This window comes from Bidens hawaiensis, unplaced genomic scaffold, assembly GCF_021521415.1.
Source record: "Bidens hawaiensis isolate Kalapana, Puna unplaced genomic scaffold, B.hawaiensis_p1.1 tig00017951_1, whole genome shotgun sequence".
NCBI classification, from domain to species: domain Eukaryota; kingdom Viridiplantae; phylum Streptophyta; class Magnoliopsida; order Asterales; family Asteraceae; genus Bidens; species Bidens hawaiensis.
Genome location: NW_027492710.1, coordinates 467,643 through 489,270, shown reverse-complemented (window position 1 = coordinate 489,270; position 21,628 = coordinate 467,643). Strand labels below are relative to the sequence as shown.

General features: G+C 34.4%; 1 protein-coding gene and 2 pseudogenes across 2 annotated transcripts; 2 read left to right on the top strand and 1 right to left on the bottom strand.

Annotated features, from left to right (window-relative positions):
• The first annotated feature begins 498 nt into the window (after nucleotides 1-498).
• Nucleotides 499-2,187, top strand: LOC143555050 (glucan endo-1,3-beta-glucosidase pseudogene; annotated as a pseudogene).
• Nucleotides 2,188-3,236: 1,049 nt separating this feature from the next.
• LOC143555048 (glutamate receptor 2.7-like) lies at nucleotides 3,237-18,163 on the bottom strand. The gene is made up of 5 exons (XM_077044679.1): nucleotides 17,925-18,163; nucleotides 13,534-14,804; nucleotides 13,141-13,450; nucleotides 4,285-4,658; nucleotides 3,237-3,572 (listed from the first exon to the last, which is right to left on the bottom strand). Exons 1-5 carry the CDS (start codon nucleotides 18,133-18,135, stop codon nucleotides 3,237-3,239), a joined length of 2,502 nt encoding a protein of 833 aa, XP_076900794.1. The 5' UTR covers nucleotides 18,136-18,163.
• Nucleotides 18,164-19,148: 985 nt separating this feature from the next.
• Nucleotides 19,149-20,879, top strand: LOC143555047 (putative transcription factor PosF21; annotated as a pseudogene). The gene is made up of 4 exons (XR_013139139.1): nucleotides 19,149-19,591; nucleotides 20,144-20,276; nucleotides 20,370-20,454; nucleotides 20,537-20,879. The product of XR_013139139.1 is annotated as a putative transcription factor PosF21 (transcript).
• Nucleotides 20,880-21,628: the final 749 nt, after the last annotated feature.

Here is a 21,628-nt window from a genome sequence, read left to right as displayed (position 1 = left end):
ATTTTAATAACTTTATTATATGAATAATAATTATTATCACCAATAACTTTTTACATAAACATACTTTTAAAAATAAACACCAATAAGTATCATCATAATAAAAATACATGTATATATTAAACAAAAGTTTGTAATTAAATGTTTTTCATATTACGTTGGAATATTTTTTATGCATTTCCAACGAAATTTATTATTTATATTTAATTTGTTTGTTTGCTACGCATTTTTTACGAAAATGAAACATAAAAGTATGTAACCAATTTTTTGTTGGAATTGTGTTGGAATATTTGCTACGCATTTCTAACACATTTTTTTTGTTGCTATCTTGTCAGAATTTTGTTGCAAATTTTGGGTTCTCTTTTTTCGTAGGAATTTCGTTGGAAAAGTGTAGGAAATAGTGCTTGTAGGAAATGCGTTGGAAATTTTTGTAGGAAACATTACTCTTTTCTAGTAGTGTGGTGGATTGATGGTGTGACGCTCTGGTGGTGGTCACTGACGATGGTGGTAATGGTTACCGGAGATGTGGTGGTGATCATCGCTAAACAGAGATGGTGGAGATGGATTAGGGCTAAAGGTAGGGTTTTTGATTTTGTAATTATGAAGATTGAAGAGTATTGTGGATTTAGGGTTTTTAATGTGTGGGAGTTACATATGGAGGCAGTCGGCGGTGACTAGTAATGGTGGCTGTGGGTGGAGACGGCTGGCGGTGACTAGTAATGGTGGCTGTGGGTGGCGGATGACCGGATTTAATGGCCGGAGGTGACTAGTAATAGTGGCTGAGAGAGAGAGAGAGTATTTACTTTTAAATATATTTTCTTTTTTATTTTTAATTTTTAAATAAATATGTAAAATTACAATATTACCCTCATGTGCAATGCACATGACCGGATTTAACGAAAAAAGATAACTGGGTTAGGGCTATAGAGTATTTAAGAATAAATGATGTTTTTTGACATTAAGTTTGCCAAAGAATGACCATTAAAAAAACGTGAAAATATAAAGGACTAGTTTTGCCATTTTATCTAAAATAATTATGTAGAATTTAACAACTAATGAAAATTAAGTTACTTTAGGTTAAAAAAAAACACCAAATGAATTTAGTGGAAGTGTGGAACAGTGGGAAACATGGTTACATTTTTGTAGGTAACATCAAATTCACTCACCTGTAACAAATAATTAGTGCTATTTATACAACTTTGAAAATTGATTTTGGTTTCATAAAAACTTAAAATGTAAAAATTATTTTTGTCTAACACGAATTTGTTTCTTTCTTAACTTTATTTATTTAGCAAAACAAATAAAAAAACAAATCATATTTGTATTTGAGTGACTGAATTGGTTCATGGTTGATTTTATTGATTATATCTATATATTATATATGGTTTCATGTCATAAACAAATTCCATAAATTCAAACCATCGCAACAAACCTCCTACTACTCTGCTTGCTCTTTCTAGTAACTTATATTTTTAGTAAATTAACTACAAACGTATACATAGCCGTAGGAAATGAAGTCGACCCAAATAACGAAAAGCGTGTTTTCGTCGACTTTGTACTTCCCGCAATGGAAAATATTCAGAAAGCTATCCAGGACGCCGGACTGGCCAATAGAATAAAAGAGTCTACCGCGACCTACACGGATTTATTATCCAAATCGTATCCACCAAGTAAGGGGGTATTCGCGGACAATGTTCAAGGCGTTATTGAGCCGATAATAAATTTCCTAGTCGAAAACAATTCGCCTATGCTAGTGAACATATACTGATATACCCCTACTTTGCTTACGCGGACGACTCAAATGTTGATCTTTCATACACATTGTTTAATCCGGAACCGTCGTGAATGATAACGATTTACAATATTCGAATCTTTTTGACGCAATGTATGATGCTCGCTCATTATGCAGCACAGTCGCGTCTTGGTGGTGCGGATTTGGATATTGTTGTGTCAGAGAGCGGGTGGCCGTCGGGTGGGAACAAGGGCGCGACGGTTGAAAACGCGGTAACTTATTATAGGAATTTGATTGCGCATATGAAGCGGGCGTCCCACGGCCTGGGAGAAATATGGAGACGTATTTGTTTGCGATGTTTGATGAAAACCGAAAAGATGGACACGAGTCCGAGAAACATTTTGGGCTGTTTTCTCCGAATCAACAATCTAAGTACCAACTAAGCTTTAACTAGAAAAGAACCATCACTGAATGATTTTTTTTATTATGTAAACAATAAATAAATAAAAGCAAGAACAATATGAACAAAAAAAGAGATATAACGTGGAAGGCAAATATAAAAATATATAAGACCAACAATATAGAAGATGCAATAAAGGAAGTTCAACATGCTATGAAATATGTACAAATGGTTTTAGAAAAAAAATAAGTTGAAGTTCTAACCGGAGCCGGCTCCGAGAAGTGAAAATAATTTTTGGGGTGAAGGCGAAATTTTTTTTGGACCTTAAGTAAAAGGAGGTCCATTGAGAGAAAAATAGTCGAAAGGTTGGATCGTTAATATATATTTTTAAATGTGCAATTACTATCGGCCAATACCCAAAAGTTGGGACTATGTATTTCCAATTTACGAAAAATAAATTGTTGGGTTAATTTATATAATTTCTGGTTAATTTGAGATGGGATCTTTGGTTTCAAGGTGACAGGAAAAGCAATAATGCTATATGCCTATGTAGTGATGTCAAATTTGTGGTGATGTCAAATTTGTAAAAATATAATTATTTGCATCTTGAATAGTGTTCTCATTGTTCATTTGTTTGCATACTGAAATGTCTATTTTTTAAGTGGAAACCACTAGTATCAATACTAATTAAGACGAAGTTAACACAAGTATCATTTTACTCGCATGAAGATTGTGAAACAGGTTCATGAACACGATGAAGCTTCGAGTTTTTATTCAAACATTTGTTAGTTTTGTATTTTATAATTTTGATAGTTGCAGTTAATTTGACACCTACATTAGACATTTGTTTGCAAATATTTGGAAGATGATTGACATTTTACATCTTTATTTTTATTTTATATTGTACATAAAGTCATGGCTTTAATTAATCAAATTTGTTATAATAAACGCATGTAGTGACATTTAAATATCTTAGCTGATACTGACATTCATGGCTGGTTATTAATAAGTAATTCATAACGTTAAAAGGCATACTAGTCCAATGAATAAATAGATAAAACAAGACGAATGTCATAATTGCATATATTTCTTTTATTTGGTTCATCTTCATACAGCTGCAATTGTACTTCCAGGCGAAAGAAATTTCAAGATGAATGATAGCCTTCCTTCTGTCAGCTTGGTATAGGTATAATGCACACTCTCGTGAATGTAATAAAGCGTGTATAAGAAAAGAGCAGCCGCCATTGAGACTCCACTGATAAGAAATAAACCACGCAACCCTTTAAAGTTTAGAATCTTCGGTGAAGTTTCTGAATTCTTTGACAGTGAATCTTGTTGTGTTCCAAGCCACTTTTGTTCTAATCTTTGTAATTCCCCGGTTTCTCGTAAACTGGCAATTTGTGTGGAGATTTCAAGGGTCAGATTGGAACCTTTGGTGAATACCTGAAAATTATGCACGGTTTATGTTCAATTAGGAACAAAAAAAGGTGAAGAATATATTCATCCACAAAGTCAAAGATAAAATAAATGGAAAATTCCAAAAATATGCGTTTATGAAAACGTTTTTCAGATTTTCGGTGCTATTTGCAAGAAATTCCCAAAATAGGTATTATAATCTAATCGTGACGAATAATTTGTATAACCAATTAAAAACTTGACACGTATCTTTAAACTAACCATAACAAGCAGATTTATTAACCATTTACTCGTCACGACTAAATAAGTTTTATGCCTCGTAATCAACTCCCACGAGTAACTTATAAGTTCTTTAGTCGCGACGAGTAGATTGTAAGGTTAGAGTAGTCGCGGCGAGTTAACTACTAATAAACTGCTCGTGTAGGGAATGTAAACCAGGTAAACTAGTTGCCGCGACTAAATGACGTATGAATTACTCGTGGGCGTTGATTACGAGGCATGAAACTTATTTAGTCGTGACGAGTAAATGATTAGTGAATATTTCGTTACGATTAATTTAAGGGCACGTGGCAAGTTTTAACTGGTTCTACAAACTACTCGTGTGTAATCATAAACTACTCATCACGACGAGTTTATAATACCTATTTTGAAAATTTCTTGCAAATGACACATAAAACCTGAAAAACGTTTTCATAAACGCTTATTTTGGGAATTTTCCCTAAAATAAAATGTAACTCACAAAGCCAAAACCGTTAGTGTTATGCGAAAAGACCCCCGTGGTGTAGCCCGATGGATAACGTTCAAGGAATTCTTTGATGTAAGGAGCCTCATCAACGACAACGTCAACACCGCCTTTCTTGCTCCCATTTCTCAGCATATCAACAACGTCCTCATATGAATGATATAGCTTTCCCTTTGTTTTATCAATATACAAATTCTTAACTACAAGGGAACCAGACGGGTACCCAATTGATCCTCTAATTGATGCTAACTGAATCTGTTCTACCGTTAAAAGTGAACTAAGCGCTGCAATGTAGCTTGATACAAGCACGAGCACTACGAAAAACCACACGATGACTACGAATCTTGACAAGTTACTTTCGAGCTTCTGTCCTGCATGCGAGTCTTGATGAATTACTTTCTAGCTTAACCAATGTTTAGTTATAATTGAATCGAAATTTGAGTGTCCAAACCAGGAAACCATCTAAAATCCTGAAATCTTAGGTGGTGGTAGTTAACGATTATTCTTGATTAGATAAATAAAAGAATAAGAAAAAGTGTTAACGCCCTGTTTTTGAGTTTTTTTAAATGCGGAAAAGGAAAGGAAAACTAAGGATAATTAAAAAATGGGTGTTCTTGAGTTTTTTTCAATGATGGAAAGGAAATGAGTATGAGGAGTTAGGAATGATTAAATTAAGGGAAAATTCTTATATTGTCCATATTCCTTCCCTATGTCAAGCAATTGTCCACAGGCCAAAAATAGGTGCTGCTAAACATACTCCCTTTCATCCATTTTTACTAAACATATCCCCTCCTTCAAGTTTTACATTAATACAATTTAGACTTTTTGTTGTTTCTTTTGTCATTTTGTTATCTTTTATTATCATTATTATTTTTATAAAAGCATTTTTTTCTACTTTTATTTAACAATATTTTTTTCTATTTACCCTTTTATGTATATATTTAAAAGCTTTTAGTAAAAACATATTTTTTCTTAAAAAAGTATTTTTTTTCTTTTTAAAAAAAAACAAATTTTTTTCTATACCTGTTTAAATCTTTTTGGAGGGCGTTTTTTTAAATTAAGAGTAAGATTGCATTTTTTTTATAAAAAATAGTATTATATTTTATAAATAAAAAGATTAAATAACATACAACTTGATAAAAAAATTGACTCTTTTATCATGTAACATTAATATCATGTATCCAAACCTAACAAATAAAATCAAATTGTTTTGAATACATTTTATAAAAATATAAAAAAATAAAAAACTAGCTAGAGATCTTAAAGAAATAAAATAATAAAATCAATAACAAAAATATATAAAAAAATGTAAAACAAAAATAAAAATTTAATAGTTTTTTAATTGATATTTTAGGAGAATTATAAAATAAAGTAAGAGGGACTAACATATCAATTACAAATGTTAAGGGAAAATGAAAGTTCAGGGGTGTATGGATAGCAAGGGAGGGAGTACGTTTAGCCTACCCAAAAATGTTACCAAAATGTTTATGAAGGATACCGGCGGCCCTTCCTTTATTTTCCGACATCCGACATTATTTCCGGCCAACAATCAAGCAACACCTGGCCGTGTTAGTGACAGATCCGACGGAAAGGTTATAAAAACTTATCAAAAAACGAGGAGACGATTTTATTGTGCTTCATATGTCCCCGTCGGAACCGACGGGCAGAGATCGTGTCACCGTCGGAACCGACGGGATCCCTTTTCCGATAAAAAACCTAGATCTGCCATGTTTTCCGGCGGGCTTGTTTGCTGGTACCACCCACATGTATTGTACTTCCGGCACTAAATATAACGGGAACGTATTTCGGCGACCTTTCATCTACTCCGGTATGTATTCCGGCGACCTTCACTTATTCTGGCGGCTTGTTTTTAATTCGTCGTTATCATTTTTTTTGTTGCTGTTTGGATAGAAGTTAGCAAGACGAGTTGGTATGAAGATGTACGCAAAGTTTTCAGTGTATCAATGTTGACTTTGTAAGTTTCTGATACTTATTGCCGGAAAAGAAGATACCGTCGGTTCCGACGGGGGCATATCAAGCTCAACAGAGTCGCCTCCTCACTTTTGCTGAAACTTGCCGGCGGATCCGCCATTAACCAGTGGCGGATCCAGGAATTTTTTTTAGATGGTTCCCTCTTAATTTATAAGGTGGTTCCTACGCGTCTTCTATACATCCGTACACTATTATTTCGAAACTCGGGTGGTTCCGGGGAACCACCCGTTTGTATGCTGGATCCGCCAATGCCATTAACACCGCCAGGTGTTGCTTTATTGTTGGCTAACAAAAACCGTCGTTGTCGGAAAATAAGGAAGCACACGCCGGTGTTCTTCATGGATATTTTTGGAATAGAATAGGCTAGTGGAGAAATCTTTGAGTTGGGAGGGATAAATGGTTAAAATGGAGGTTTTTCCTTAAATTAAATTAATTTATTTCTTCAATAAATTATCCTTTAAAAAATGGGATAATTACTAAGGATAACTACATAGTTATCCTTTTCTTTCCTCTAATTTCCTTCCAACTCAAGTACACACTTAATTAAAAATAATATATTCTCTTATCTTCCTTCTCATTTCATTTTCTTTTCTTGGTTAAAAAACTCAAGAACAAGACGTAAGTCTCTTGATAATCTCATAAATTAGATCTCTTTGGTGTAGTATTCTCTCTCTATCCCTTAGGCTACGTTTGGTTAGTAGAATTGAAGGAAACTGAAACTGGATTTTAAAAGTTTCCATAAAAAACTTTGTTTGGCTGGCCTTTTCAAATTCCATCAACTAAAGTTATTAACAATCATTCACTACTTGGATGTAGGGATGTTAATGGTTCGATTTGAAACCGTGAAATTGTCCCAACCGTTCATCGGTTTGATTTTACGATCGATTTTCTTTATTACCTTTCGGTCAGTCGATTTAAAAATTTTCAAACTGTAACGAATGATTTAGTTTAGATTTATTTTACAGTTTCAAACCGTATAAACCGAACAGTAACATAGGATTTGATGTATTATAACTGTTTAAAGTACTTAAAATTTTTCAAACTGTATGCATTTTGCTGCATATATTTTTCTTTTTTTTTTTTTGCAAAATTTTTAACCATAAGTCTGGATACTTGTTCTTCTCTCATAAGTCATGACCCATAAACAATGTTAACTTATCCACACAAAACATAAACAATTATCACTCAAAGAAAGGTCATTTAAAGATTCGACACTTTACGGTTTAATTTAATAGTAACTTTTTAAAAGCACGATAAGTTCAAACCGTGCAACTAAATCGGAACCAAACTGTTAAGAACAATTTGGTAATAGTTTGGTTCGGTTTTAATTTTCAACGCTTCAGTTTCAGTTTTTAATAACAAAAAACGTAACTAACAATTTGGTTCACAATTTGACCTAAAAATTGTAAAAGCAGACCACGAACACCCCTACTTGAATGGAATCATAAACTTTTCAATTGGTTTTGTTCCAGACAACATACCTAAACTATACAAAAACATTGAGATCGTTTCTTTCTCATCTACATACTTAGAATTTAGAAACCATATTATACCAATATTCATTGAGCATGTGAAATAAATAGATAAAAACTCCCGAGACAAATTGTGAGGTTAAGCATAATATGTGGTATATGATTTGGGTAAATTACGCTTCGAATGGAATTGGGGGCACAATTTCTAGAGCACTCGCAGACTTAGGAAAGTGTTCTAGGACCATTACTAAACACGAAAATGAGGGGATGTGACCAGCTAAGGAGAGTATTGTGTGAAGTGTATTGTCGTCTACACAAATTAGGGGTCGTTCAAGGACATCGTGTCTACAACCTTCTAAGAGACTAAGTATGCTTCATAAAAGAAGGTTCAAAGCTAACACCAACCTATCATGCGCGTCTACAACCTGCTAGGAGACTAAGTACGCTTCATGGGTCGGTTTGAGGCGGTTTTTGGCCGAACCCATAACCGATATTCCGGTCAATAGATACCATAACCGACCCATTATGACGGTTTTGGTTAATCGGTTTTAAAGGTTAAAGCAAATCGATTATGGAATGATTAACCATGATCAAAACAATGTAACTGGGCCTAAAAGTTGTATTTCTATTTATAAACAACTTTATTGTTTCGTGTCAAGTATAGCTACTTGATATCGATCAAGACATCTTTCTATCCATTTGAATTATTATTCAAAAGTGTCTTACACCGCCCTACATGACATGACCAATCAATAGAAATACTCAAACGCTCTAGTATTCCAATATATAGATATCATATTCATGGAATACGATTCACTTTCAAAATGAGAGGATGTGCCCAACTAAGGAGAGTGTTGTGTAAAGTGTATTGTCACCTACACAAATTGGGGTTAGCTCAAAGATATCGTGTCTACAAACCGCTACGAGTTGTTTATGTATCATAACGGGAGTTCTTATGTTAGTTCCTTAGAGTTTTAATGTCTATATTAAGTCTCTAATTAAAAAGAGACTCTTCATCCATCAATGACTCTTGATATGAGTTCTTTTGTGCCTCATTATATGTAGGACTGTTCAAAGGGTGTCACACCTCAACTTAGGGCCTAGACGTGTGACCAATAGTTGTACATGTTTTGTAAATATATCAGAGTTTAAGGTTGTAAAGCAGAAGTTTTAATTAAAATATTAATATAATTAAAAAGTCGGGAATTAAACACCCCATGGTTGGTACAAAAGTGTTTGAAACATGAAAACCATAATTTACATTATTTTAATAATAAAACTCCATCTGAGCCATCAGATCGCCTAATGGCTATTCTTCATCTCCAAACACCTAATCTCGACCTGAAAAACAGTTGTAAAATACGTCAGCAATGCATGCTGGTGAATATGTTGACACAAAATATTTTGATACTTAATTATCCCCTCGAGACATCGTAGGCCTCGGCCCAACATGGCTTAGGAAACAATCAAGTTCTGAAAGTCTGAATAACTATTACAAACTCCAGCTCAACTCGAAACCGCTCAACGAACACCGCAACGTTCGAGATCGTAACCACTACCTATATACACAAGATTATCCCCACTCGAACATCGTAGGTCCGGCCCAACGTGGTGGAGGCATAATCAGGCGTGGTGCGGTGTGCCCACCGTCTAACCACATATGAAAGGATCCAGACAAACGTATACGATAGCCTGAAGGCCACTGATTACCTTTGTTTATAACTAGGGATACGCAATCCCATGCAATCATTTATAAGACTCGATTAAAGAGTTTTCAATTTGTAAAGAGTTTAGACGTATTCACCTTTGTTATGATCAGTTTAACCACTGATGTACTCTTCTTGTTACGTCGGATCTATAGTACAAGAATAACCTTTTATAAATACTAGATTAGTGATCTAGCTTTAGACCTTTAATCTATTTGAATAATCATTACTTTGATAATCATTTCACTATTATAAAATACTTGGACCTTTAGTCCAAGAGATTTCATCATTTTAAACACTACGTTTCTTCATACCAAGTTTCTTATTTCTTAAGAGACATTGTAAAATATTTATAATTATAAAGAAATAACATATAATCTACACCCTCGTCTTATGAAAACTATATTTTACTTATTATAATATCAAGGTATAGATTATACCTTCGACTACGGTCTAAGCCATATATAATAAAATAATCGGGTGGAATCCCTACCTTGTATTGCTTGTATTTCTAGAAATGCCTAAGCTTGATGTGAGCAGCACTCCTACTTTTTGTCGGTATCGAGGGAATGATCTAACAACACTTCTTCGCCTTGCACGTATTTCGAGGATCGTCGGAACAACGGAATCGAGACACGATTATCGAGAAAGTGAGTTGTGAAACTGATTTTGGGATGCACAAAGCAGAGCCCGACACCCCTATTTATAGGGTTGAGATTTTGATGGGTCGAAAAAGGGATCCATCGCGTATCGCTATGGATTTGTTAACCGCCACTGATTATAATATTCCATCGCGTATCGCGATGGAACTTTAAGTTCGGCCATCGCGTATTGCGACGCCACCCAGTAGGCTTGATTGGTCACCTAGTAGACCTGCCACGTGTGGACACGTGGCACCACGTGGCTGGACACGTGTCACGATTGCTTCGCTTTCGCCGTCACCCGAGCCCATGCGCGTCGGGTGCTCCGCACCCTCCGCTAGGACCACTTGGTGCATGCTAAGCATAAAAGAATATTGCTATGGAAACTCCATCTCTTACAAAGAGCTTCCAAATTTATCCCACTTTCCATTTGGAATGAAATTTATTTTCCTTATTTATATCCATGGAAAAGAATTCAATTTTCTTCCTCCTTTCAATGTGGGATTAGGGATGGCAAAAAAAACTCGTGCCCGACGGGTATACCCGAAACCCAAAATAAATGGGACGGGTATACCCGAAACCCGATGGGCATGGGGCGGGTATGGGATTAGGATTTAAAAATTTCCGCGGGTACGGGCCGGGTATGAGATTAGATGATACCCTACCCGATTATCCGAAAAGACATACCCGTTTACCCGAACCATACACCCAAATGATATACCCGTAAAACTCTTTGTATTTCATAGGTTGTGAAGCATATACATAAAAAATTATATACAAATTATAATGATATTATTTATTTATTGTCATGCTTATATATATGGAGTGCATTATATTTAAATTTGTAAAAATTATTGTATAAATAAGATGGATAAAATAATTATAATGAATAAAACAATGTACTTGAAAGTCCCAACGGGTATACTCAATACCCGCGGATATGGCTGATACCCGACGGGTAATTACCCGACAAATACCCGACGGGTAATGAGCCGGGTATGTGACACGGCTTTACAAACGGGTATGGGCATGGGATTACCGATACCCGGCCCGAACCCGGCCCGTTGCCATCCCTATGTGGGATGGAATTTTTTCCTCCATATCTTTAACATAAATTCTTCTAACTTATTTTTATCCATATATTATTTCTTTACCATACTTATTATTAAATTATTTTTTTGGGTTCGTCTATTTTCAAACTTGGCATTTTAACCCAAAAATAAATATGGTATTTTTCGAGATGTTACAAATGGTAAGACCCGAACCTTTTACCTAATACCCTACCCAGACCCTTTACCCTTTAAGAAAGAAACGTGGACCCGAGACCCTACCCTCTAAACAATAAAATGGTCGGGTATCATGGTTTAAAAAAACGTTGTGAGGCGGCGCCTCGGGGCGCGCCTCAGTTCGAGGCGGTAACAAAACGAATTTGAAGCGGCGCCTCAGGGGATAAAAATAAACGTACGCCTCTTCATAGCTGAGGCGCAAAAAAACGGTTGAGGCGGAAAGTACGGCTGAGGCGTGAGAGGCGGGAAAACCTATTTTTTTTACGGTAAAAATTTTGGCGGTAAAAAAATTGACGCTAGTATTAACCCTAATTTTTACTTATTTTAACTCTGCACATCACACTAGAAAATACAAAGATCTGGACTTCTCTTCTTCTACCAAATTGGTGTCGGGTTTCAAACTTGTCTTTTATTATTATGGTTTAGACTTTTGTGTGTTTTTCATGACTAGTGAATCTGATGATGAAATTATTTTGGAAAGTTCTTTGTTTGATGTTAACTATTTTTTTAATAAGATATATAAATTTTATATTTATTTTTAAATCCCGCCTCGAGCTTACGCCTCGTTTCGCCTCGTGAGGCTATGGGAAAACGCCTCGAGGCGCGATTCCGTACTTTTAAACCTTGTCGGGTATAAATAAGGGTTTCAAGGGTCCGACCCTTTACCCTTTAAGACAGTAATCATATCTCATTTTCTGCATTTACTAGTTGCATATATCTCATATATATAACTTTAATATATGAATCCTAGAACAATTATACTTTCATTTAATAACATAGTAATGTATAACTACGAAAGTTTATCAACCATTTGAACTGATGCAAATAATATTCACATTCACAAATTACATGTAGAGAACAATTCATTGATTCCTATATATATATTTCCAAGCAGTATTATGGCCATTTATTTTTATTTTGCTTAGTAGTTGGGAAATTTCGGATAAATCATATATGAAAACAAAGCTCTCCTATATTTCAGATTAATAGCGAATCTGATGTATATCTATCTAGAAACCAGTAAACGGGTCAATGGTTTGAATAAAGGTCGGACCTTAAAACCCTTTTACCCTTTAAGGTGAAATTTAAATACCCTTAACCCGACCCATATTGTATATTCGGGTCTAATTAAGGGTTTTGTGAGTCGGGTAACCGGGTTTCAAGGGTCCGACCCTTATCTTTCTCACCCCTAATTATATGATGAGAGGAAGAATTCTTAGAGATTAAGAAGAATAAAAAGAACTTGAAGGCCCATATGCTAAGGACCATATTGAGAGGAATACCTTCACATTCTTATTTTTCCAAAATTTCAAATACTACAAGTTTATTCGGTGTAACCCCAGGTGTGTGGCCTTCCACGACAGTATATACTTAGTAACATGGAAGACAAATAGACTCTTTAGTAGTGACCTGAAATATGTTTTAAGGGACCCGTATTGAACATGAATCCTCAGCCACGTCAATATTTCGCTTGCTTATTATTGTAGTCAAGGAGCTTAGTGAAAGGCTAAATGCTATGAAGAAATAAGACGAAGATACTACATAAAGAACCATTAAAATACCCGCTAAAGACATTGGTTCAAATCAATTTTGGAAGATGAAAAACATTGTATTTTATACCCATTTTATTCAGTTTTATAAATGCTATTGTAGTAGAATATTTCCCAATACCGACGAGAGTATCGTTTTTTTAATAAATAAAATTGACACATCTCCAACCAAAAAAACAAAAAGAAAAAAAAATGTAATAGCTTACTTTGGGCATAGACAAGGGTTGAAAAGGCGAACCACAGGGTTGCTCCTATTTGTTGTACCAGGGAACCTTGAAATTCATCATTTGTCTGATGTTCAAGAATCCAAATGACAATTCCTAGTAAAATAAAGAAGCAAGCAGCAACAAGCCAAAGATCTGAACTAAGTGGTTTCATGAATATCCACAGGTTTGCATTTGCATCTACATTTCGATATAATGCTTCAAGTCCAAGATCCGTGTATGAAATTGTGAAATCAACATATCGAGATCTGTTAGCTATGATTGTTATATCTCCAATGGCAGCATCGACTTCCTGAGAAAGACGATAATTCAATAAAGCCTATAATGGTGATTTATTGTTTAAAAAAGAATACTGAATCAGAAAATTATGCATACCCCTTTATGGACTCGATCTATCAGATCGTCATAATCTCTTTCATATTGAATGTATTCAAAGGACACACTGTCATCAAATCTATTAAAGGCAGCTAAGAATACATCTGCACAAAACCCTGAAACAAGTATCGAGTTAGTTTGAGCATCGCGCTTAACATCAAAAAGGGGCCCTGATCGGAATCTCCTTGGAATGCCAATTCTGAGGCGCTTGCTACTCGCTTGTAGCATCCGATGCATTGGATTATCCAAGACACCTCCAGGCCACATGATGGATTCCAGGCCATCATTTGCAAAAGTGCTCAATTTATTAATGTTTTTGACGAAAGAAGTATCTGTTGTCCAAAACCCAACATTCACTTCCTTTTTGCCTACTACGTTTATTACTTTTTGGACTTGAGCCATAACACTTGCGTTCAGAGATTTGAAATTACCACTTAAGTCATCAAATGAGTTTCTTAACATCTGATTTACAAGTATTGTACGGCCCCAATATTGAGCTCGGGAAATCGTTCCTAAATCTTTTTTGTTCAGTTTATGAACAGAAAGTGTCTTCTCAACAGCCATTGCCAGTGCTAAAACTCCTTTACATGCCGAAATTGCATAAACATTCATGTCCTTGAGATCCTTCACCTGATATATTTCCTTTCTCAATTTCATTATGAGTTTGTGAAGTTCCCTTGATTGAGGTATATATGTTTTAAAACCCACCACCCCTTGCATAGACTCGATAACTTCAGTGTCCATGATACTCAAAAAGTTCATTGTCTTACTAGTGACAATCCACTTGTATCCTGCATCCATCATTCCGAGATATTTTGCATTCCGTAAAATGTGGGATGCAAGGGAATGAGAAGCATGTACGATGTATAGTTTTGCTTGCATTTTTGAGAGCTTGTGAAGCTCTTCTTGTAATACTTCATAGCTAGAAGAGGTTGAAATGGCGCTCATATATGTTATAGTTATGCTCTTCTCTTGGAGAGAATTGGTGATAAATGTAGCCATTTCTCTCCCATTTTCAGTCTCCTCAAAGATAACAATAACATACTTCCACCCAAAGGATAATGCCATTGATGTAATGGCTTTAACTTGAGTTGTTTCATCTTGTATAATTTGAAGAAAATAAGGATGTCTGTTGGAAGAATATGGAAGTGCTGAAAGTGAAAGTATAGGTATTATAGCTTGGTCCCCCAATACTGCCAAGAATTTTGCTTCAGCTGTTGATTGTGAACCTATAATTGCTTGCACTTTCGGTCTCTTTAGAAGATCAAGAGCTGGCATGTAAACAAAAATCATCATAAAGTGTTGAAATGTGTCTATGTTCAATTCGTATAATTGAAATATATTTTGTTTAATCAAAATAACGTATGTTTTAGTTCTAATTCTTTGTTCTTATCTTTTTGAGGTTTGGATAATTGATAAATGGGCTTGGAGTTGGTGTAGTAGCTTATGGGCTTGGACAGAAGCTAGTGGGCTTAGTGGGTCTAGAAGTTGGGCTTAAAGTTAGCGGTTGTTGGGCTTAAAGTTAAAGGTTGTGTCTGCTGCTGAAATATATATGACTGGCTCGTTTTTATCAAGTCTCTTGTTGGTTCTCTCCTAACGTTTATCTTCGTTCTTGGAGCGTCTAAGGTTCGTCATGTTGATGATCCTAATTTGTTTAGAGAGTTCGTTTGTATGTGTGTACTAGTCTCGTGATGTTTAGCCTTTTCCGTGATGGTTGATTGTATCCTTACTTTGTGTTAAGCTAAACATGTGTATCGTTTTTCTGGTTATTTGTTTGATTCAGTAAGAAGATTATAGTTTTCTGACATAAAGTTCACATTTTAGGATCTCTACATAAAGGATTCCTCAATGTTGGTGTTCTTAGTTACATGTTCAATTGGATCTACCTACTCTAATAAGGTAAAATAACTGTGGACACTTGTCATCTTTTGGTTAATTCTTACAATTATTTCCCTCCAAAACTAAGATCTTAATTGACCATAATATATGTAATAGATTAGCTATTATTCACTTTCCCTTTAGACTATATTTATATTATAACTGTACATTTTTATAAAAATAAATATTAACATATTATTTTACTATACAATCCAAAATACTTGGTGAAATTCAAAAATCAACAAGCCATGTTTCTCAAAGATTGAAAAAAAATATAATTTCAAATGTTATCATTAACATATTGTAGTATGTATATTGTAGAAGGTTATAAAGAAAAACAAAACTCGAATACGCTTTCATTTTACAAAGTAATTTTTTTAATCATTAAATTAAAATATATGATTAAGTCGATCCATTTTTTTAAATTAATCCATTTATCTATTATTGTTATTGTTGTTGTTGTAAATCGTCATATAATTTTATAAATTGTAAATATATGTTCTAAATCTGACCATTTGTTTTACGGTTAATTTAGTAAACTATATATATGTTAAAATATACACGACTCACTTTCAGACATAACAAATTTTGTCATATTTAATTTCTTAGTATTTTTATATCAAGGATTGTCTCAGGTTTTTTCTGGAACTTAAATGTGATTTTTATACGTCAAAAATTGGTAAATAGATTGTTTGGTACAAGTTAACTACATTTAGGTCAAAATTTGTTACAGGTCAAAAATGGAAATTTGAGTATTATTAAAAGTTTGATAATGCAATTATATTTATCGTCAAACTTGTTATGGGTTCAAATTGTTGACTTGAAAATGTCAAACGGATGAAAGTTAGAATTTTAAATATGATTTGGGTTTCAAATTTATTTTCAATGGCATTTTTGGAAATAATCAAAAAGTTCAGGATTTGGCAAAATGACTATTTTTTCCCTCGGCTATTAAAATGTCAGAAAAGAATGCGAACACTTTCGACATGTCACCCTCATGTCTATCAATGTTTCTAACCTTTTCAAATTTGAAATATTTATGTCAGCTTTAACTTCTATGCTAAGTTAGCTTTGGCAATGTATAACCATACATTGATTACCTTGAAAAGTGGAAAACTTTAGTCATAGAGCATGTTTAAGAATGAGTTTAAAAACAACTTGTTAACTTATTAGTTTTCTCAAAAAGTTTATAAGTTAAAAAAGTGTTAAACAAAAAACAAATGTTTTTTCTATTTTAAATTTTTGAAAGATTTTAAAAACTGTTTTTAAATACCCATAAATCTCACAATTCAAAAAAGAAAAAAAACTCAAAAACCCTAATTTATTAAATTGGGTTTTTAAAAGAAAAACGATAAGTAAACTGTTGAAAGGATTAGTGCACAACATGTCAATTGTCATACAAAGTGGCCCACAACGGAATCAAATATATTAAAAATTAGGGAAAATTATCAAAATAAATAAGTTTAATTCAAAATTTTTCAAAATAGACATCTAATTTAGCATATATCTCTTTAATTATTGAGGTTTTTACCAATAAATAATTGGCACGTCAGATAAGCTGTCTAAGCTTAGCCGTCACTTTATGAACACAGAATTTTGTAAAAGGTAAACGAGACTCACTTTTAACTTATAAAAATTCAACACGTGTCAAAGACGGCTAAATTAGCCCACATCTATGGATATTTAGTCGGCATCCTTGACTCATAGATGGCTTCGGGATAAGTGTCTATTCATTTAGCCGGCTCCATACATTCCTTCTTAGTCGGCTCCAACTCGGCTTGTAGGCTAAAGCTTCATTTATCTGTCTTTTTTTTTCTTTTAGCCGTCTAATTTTAGCTGGCAAAATTGAATAGTTTACCAACCTTACCTACCTTATTAAATACTTAGCTGACTTATATCTTTTTATCTCTTAGAGCAATCTCAATGGGTTCTCTATCTCCATCTTTAAAATTTAACTAAAAAGCATAATTTTCTTTAATTTATACATCATTTTCTAAAAACCTCTCCGACCCATTCTCTAATCTCATCTCTATATTCTTTTTTTTTGGTTATTTTTCTCTTTCTTCCATTTATAGTTTTACCTTCTAACTATTTTGTCTTATTATCATTTTCAATGTAAATTGATTTCTAATATATATTTATAGAAGGGTAGTTTGAAATGGAGTGTTGTGAAAACACTCTAAATTTAGAGGCCTCCTATACCATTTCACTAAAATTTAGAAATATAGTTTGGAGATAGAGAATGAGTTGGAGTGGTTATTTAGATGATTTTTTTTAATTTAAAAAAATGAAGATAGGTATAAAGAACCCATTGGGAATGCTCTTAGCTGTCTTCTTAGCCGGTGTAAATTTAGTCTCTAAAATTAAATACTTTTACCTACTCAATTAAATATTTAGCCGGTATAAATTTATCTGTTAGCCGGCATGTGGCATAGATGCTTGCTATGTGTTTCAACACACATTTTATGATGATATATCATTCAATAGTTTCAAGGATGTGAAACTAGGCTTACCAGCAGACAGAGCATGCAGTGGTTCTCCATGAGTATCCCTAGTGTGAAGAACTATCCTTGTTTTGTAGTGACTGTTGACCATGTAAAACTCGGATACCGCCAAACTGATCCAGCTATGAACATTCTTCCCTACCCACGATCCCATATCTAAAATCACTCCCACTGGGATCTCCATATAAGGACGTGGATTTGCTTGTGCTTCTGAATGCATCTGAAAACAAAACCAAATCAATATAATTAAGAAAAAAATGTAAGGGTTCTTCCTACTACATATCTCCATTTTTACAAAGACATATAGAGCTCCAAATGCTATATATAAAAAAAAGGTAAGGTTTCCTGACTAAGAATAATTCAAAATAAACATCACAATCGAGCAACCACTAGACCAAACACACACCACACAATGGATTAGAAATATTGAAACTTTTGGAGCACAATCAGTTGACCAAAGCTGTGTACAAGATGGATTTCTTTCCAGCTGAATGTGTCAACAACATGTAATACATGCTTGTGTAAAAATACGTCTGGTGAGTCGCATAAACCAACGTATTTATATAACCTATACATAAATTATTAAGAAAGCCCATTAGCAAATCAGTTTCCCCCTTGTTTACCTAGTTTATTATTAAAATCAACCGATTGACTAATAATAAATATAAGCTACAAAATTTCATTTTTGACATACCTAGCAATTTGCATGTGGTTAATAAACACACGGTTCAATTACAATCGAGATGCAGGTAAACGGGCAACAAGTTACGCCGCCACTCGACCAATCTATTAAAAATGAAAAAAAAATGTATATTACTTGGTTATTTTTTTTATTTTTTTTAATGACTCTTGATGGCTTGTAGAGTTGTAGGCATAATTATTAAATTTTATCATCTAACAAGTTTATGACATTACCTCAATTCATAGGACCCTTTGTTTCATAAGCCACCACATCTCCATTATGAGGCTAGAAACATTTTAATGGGTTTTCATTCGCTCTAACGTTCGATTAACATTAATATGCATGCATGATTCATCATTCACATTTTGATTCACGTAACAAAACTTGCAATGTCTTAATATTTGTTTTCACCGGGCACGTAGTCGAAAGCCGGTAGTTTCGAATTCAAGGATTTAATTGGTGTAAAATGAAGAATAAATCTCAGGACCCTAATGGGAATTTGTCACATTCTGGTTGGAATTCGGGTTTTCGGTTAAACGGTTATACAGAAAATGCAAAACCAGAACCATCATTTCAGTCATTATATAAGCAAAATGCCGGATAACCCGCCCAAGTATTCGGGTCACAGACGGGCCCATTCAGAAATCGTGACTCTACCCGATGATATTAGCTTCGATAGTGATCTTGGTATTGTGGGTGACTTCATGGGTCCTGAAGAAACCGAAGAAGATTTGTTTTCGATGTACCTTGATATGGACGAAAAATCTGGTTGTAATGTTGAGGAGTCGGGTTGTTTAGAGGTCGAGAGTTCAAGTACCAACCGTGATCATGGTTCTAGTGACAGGACCAAAGTTAAACATCATCATAGTTTGTCCTTGGATTGTTCCGCAACATTTGGTCCTGAAGATATAACATTATTAATTGATGCTAAGAAATCATTGTCTAATGCCAAGCTTGCTGAGCTTGCTCTTGTTGATCCAAAGCGTGCAAAAAGGTATTAAAAACACAATCCCTAAACTCGAACGGCCATTCAATGAAGCCTCAAATGACCATTTGAAAAATATGTGGGCTATGATTTGACATATTAACATTAAAACAGTCGTACAAATTCTGAGACAGTTGTTTGAAAAGTAGATGGCTATGATTTGACATCTTAACATTTAAATAGTCATTTGAAAACAGTGTGAGATTAGATTGGGGATGGTGGTTGTATACCAAACCCATTTTTTATTAACTATTAGTTCTATATATCAATTTTGTTAAACTTAAATACTTTATATTATTTTTCGAAAAAATATATCATTAAATATAATTTGCTATGAGAAAACTGTGTTGGTTTACCATTATACCATGTGAAAACTGATGGTTTGCCATTGTAATTGTGATGTTTTACCATTATAATTTATAAACATGTTGGTTACTTATAACTGACTAATTGTGAGTTTTACCATTATAAATGTGTTGCCTCATCCTCCCCGGATCCTACTACATGAGTAAGATTTTACTAGGTACATTTGTGATAATATTTACTTTCGGAGTTTATCAGGATATGGGCAAATAGGCAGTCTGCTGCAAGATCAAAGGAAAGAAAGATGAGATACATAACTGAGCTTGAGAGGGAAGTCCAAATACTGCAAACAGAAGCAACATCTTTGTCTGCTTAATTGACCCTTGCGCAGGTTTGCCTATTTCATTCATTATGCAACATTGTTTATTTATATCTTGCTCTTGATAACAATTTTATAAGTTTCTTTTGGTTGTATTGTTTACAGAGAGATGTACACAGTTTGACGGTCGAAAACAACAAACTCAGATTGCAGTTACAAACCATGGAGCAACAAGTTCACTTGCAAGATGGTAAGTTGGGTTCAGATGTTCAGTTAATACATTAATTTATTTTAATCATTTAAATTAATGTTTCCTTTGTTGTTGTACTTAGCTTTAACTGATGAACTGAAGAGGGAGATACACCATTTAAAACTACTTACAGGTCAAAACCACACAAATGGTGGACCAGTGATCAACTTCCCTCCATTATTTGGACCGAACCTGCGGTTTAGCCCCAACAACCAAGCCAGGCACACAATGCTGACAGCTCAACAATTCCAGCAACTCCAGATTCAGTCCCGAAACCATCACCAAAACCATCGTCCATTTCAACCACCACAACTCCGCCAGTTTCAGCACCGACAGCACCCACAACAACGAAATCTTGGTTAAAGTTTCAGATTAGGTCGGTCATTAGGGCGCGTATTTGGTAATTGATAGTACCCTTGAAAATGAATACATATTTTGATGTATATTTGGTTCACTTTATTAATTAGAAATTTAGAATCATTTTATTTGACCATGGTACCCATAAAAGTCCAACAAATGTTAAACAGAAGTTCTACTGCTTTTATTGACTAAAACTGGTTTACATTACTGAGTATCTGGGACCACCCCCGCCTTCTGGCACCGTCCATTCAATGTTCTGCTTTGGATCTTTAATATCACAAGCCTGCAGCTCGAAAACACATCAATAATCAATGACAAACAAAGCACATATCCAGCCTGACCCATGATATGAAATTATCGGCTTTGACCCGTTATCCAAGTGCCTTTGCCATATCTCTAGTATTTGGACAATTGAGTATTGATTTGAATGCAATCACAAGAAATCTGTTTATTGTGACAATTTTAACCATTTACTTATGAAGAGGTCAAATAGGGTTATGAAAAATATCTTAACAGGTCGAATGTGTAAAATGAGAAAATAGCTTAAATAAAAACATGTCAAGAGGCACTTGGCATAAGCATATTGTTTGTAGGGGTATGGTACTAAACCCGGTTTTACGACCCTAAATTTATTATGTTTGGCTTATTTTATTATATGGACTAATACAATGTTATTGGGCTGAGGGGGTTTTGTGGAGGTAACCCTAACTGGGCTAGGCCCATTAGGGTACCATGATGGTGGCCATGAGGCTCTCTATATAAGGAGGTCTCCACCTCCTTATTAAGGGGTCATGCTCAATAAGAGCCACCACCA

Excerpts from the sequence above, each read along its gene's own strand:
- LOC143555048 (XM_077044679.1), bottom strand. The coding sequence starts at position 18,135 with ATGCATTCAGAAGCACAAGCAAATCCACGTCCTTATATGGAGATCCCA. Across the intron at positions 13,451-13,533 it reads TAGATCGAGTCCATAAAGGG|GAAGTCGATGCTGCCATTGG; the intron begins GTATGCATAATT and ends CGTCTTTCTCAG. Across the intron at positions 3,573-4,284 it reads ACACTAACGGTTTTGGCTTT|GTATTCACCAAAGGTTCCAA; the intron begins GTGAGTTACATT and ends CATAATTTTCAG.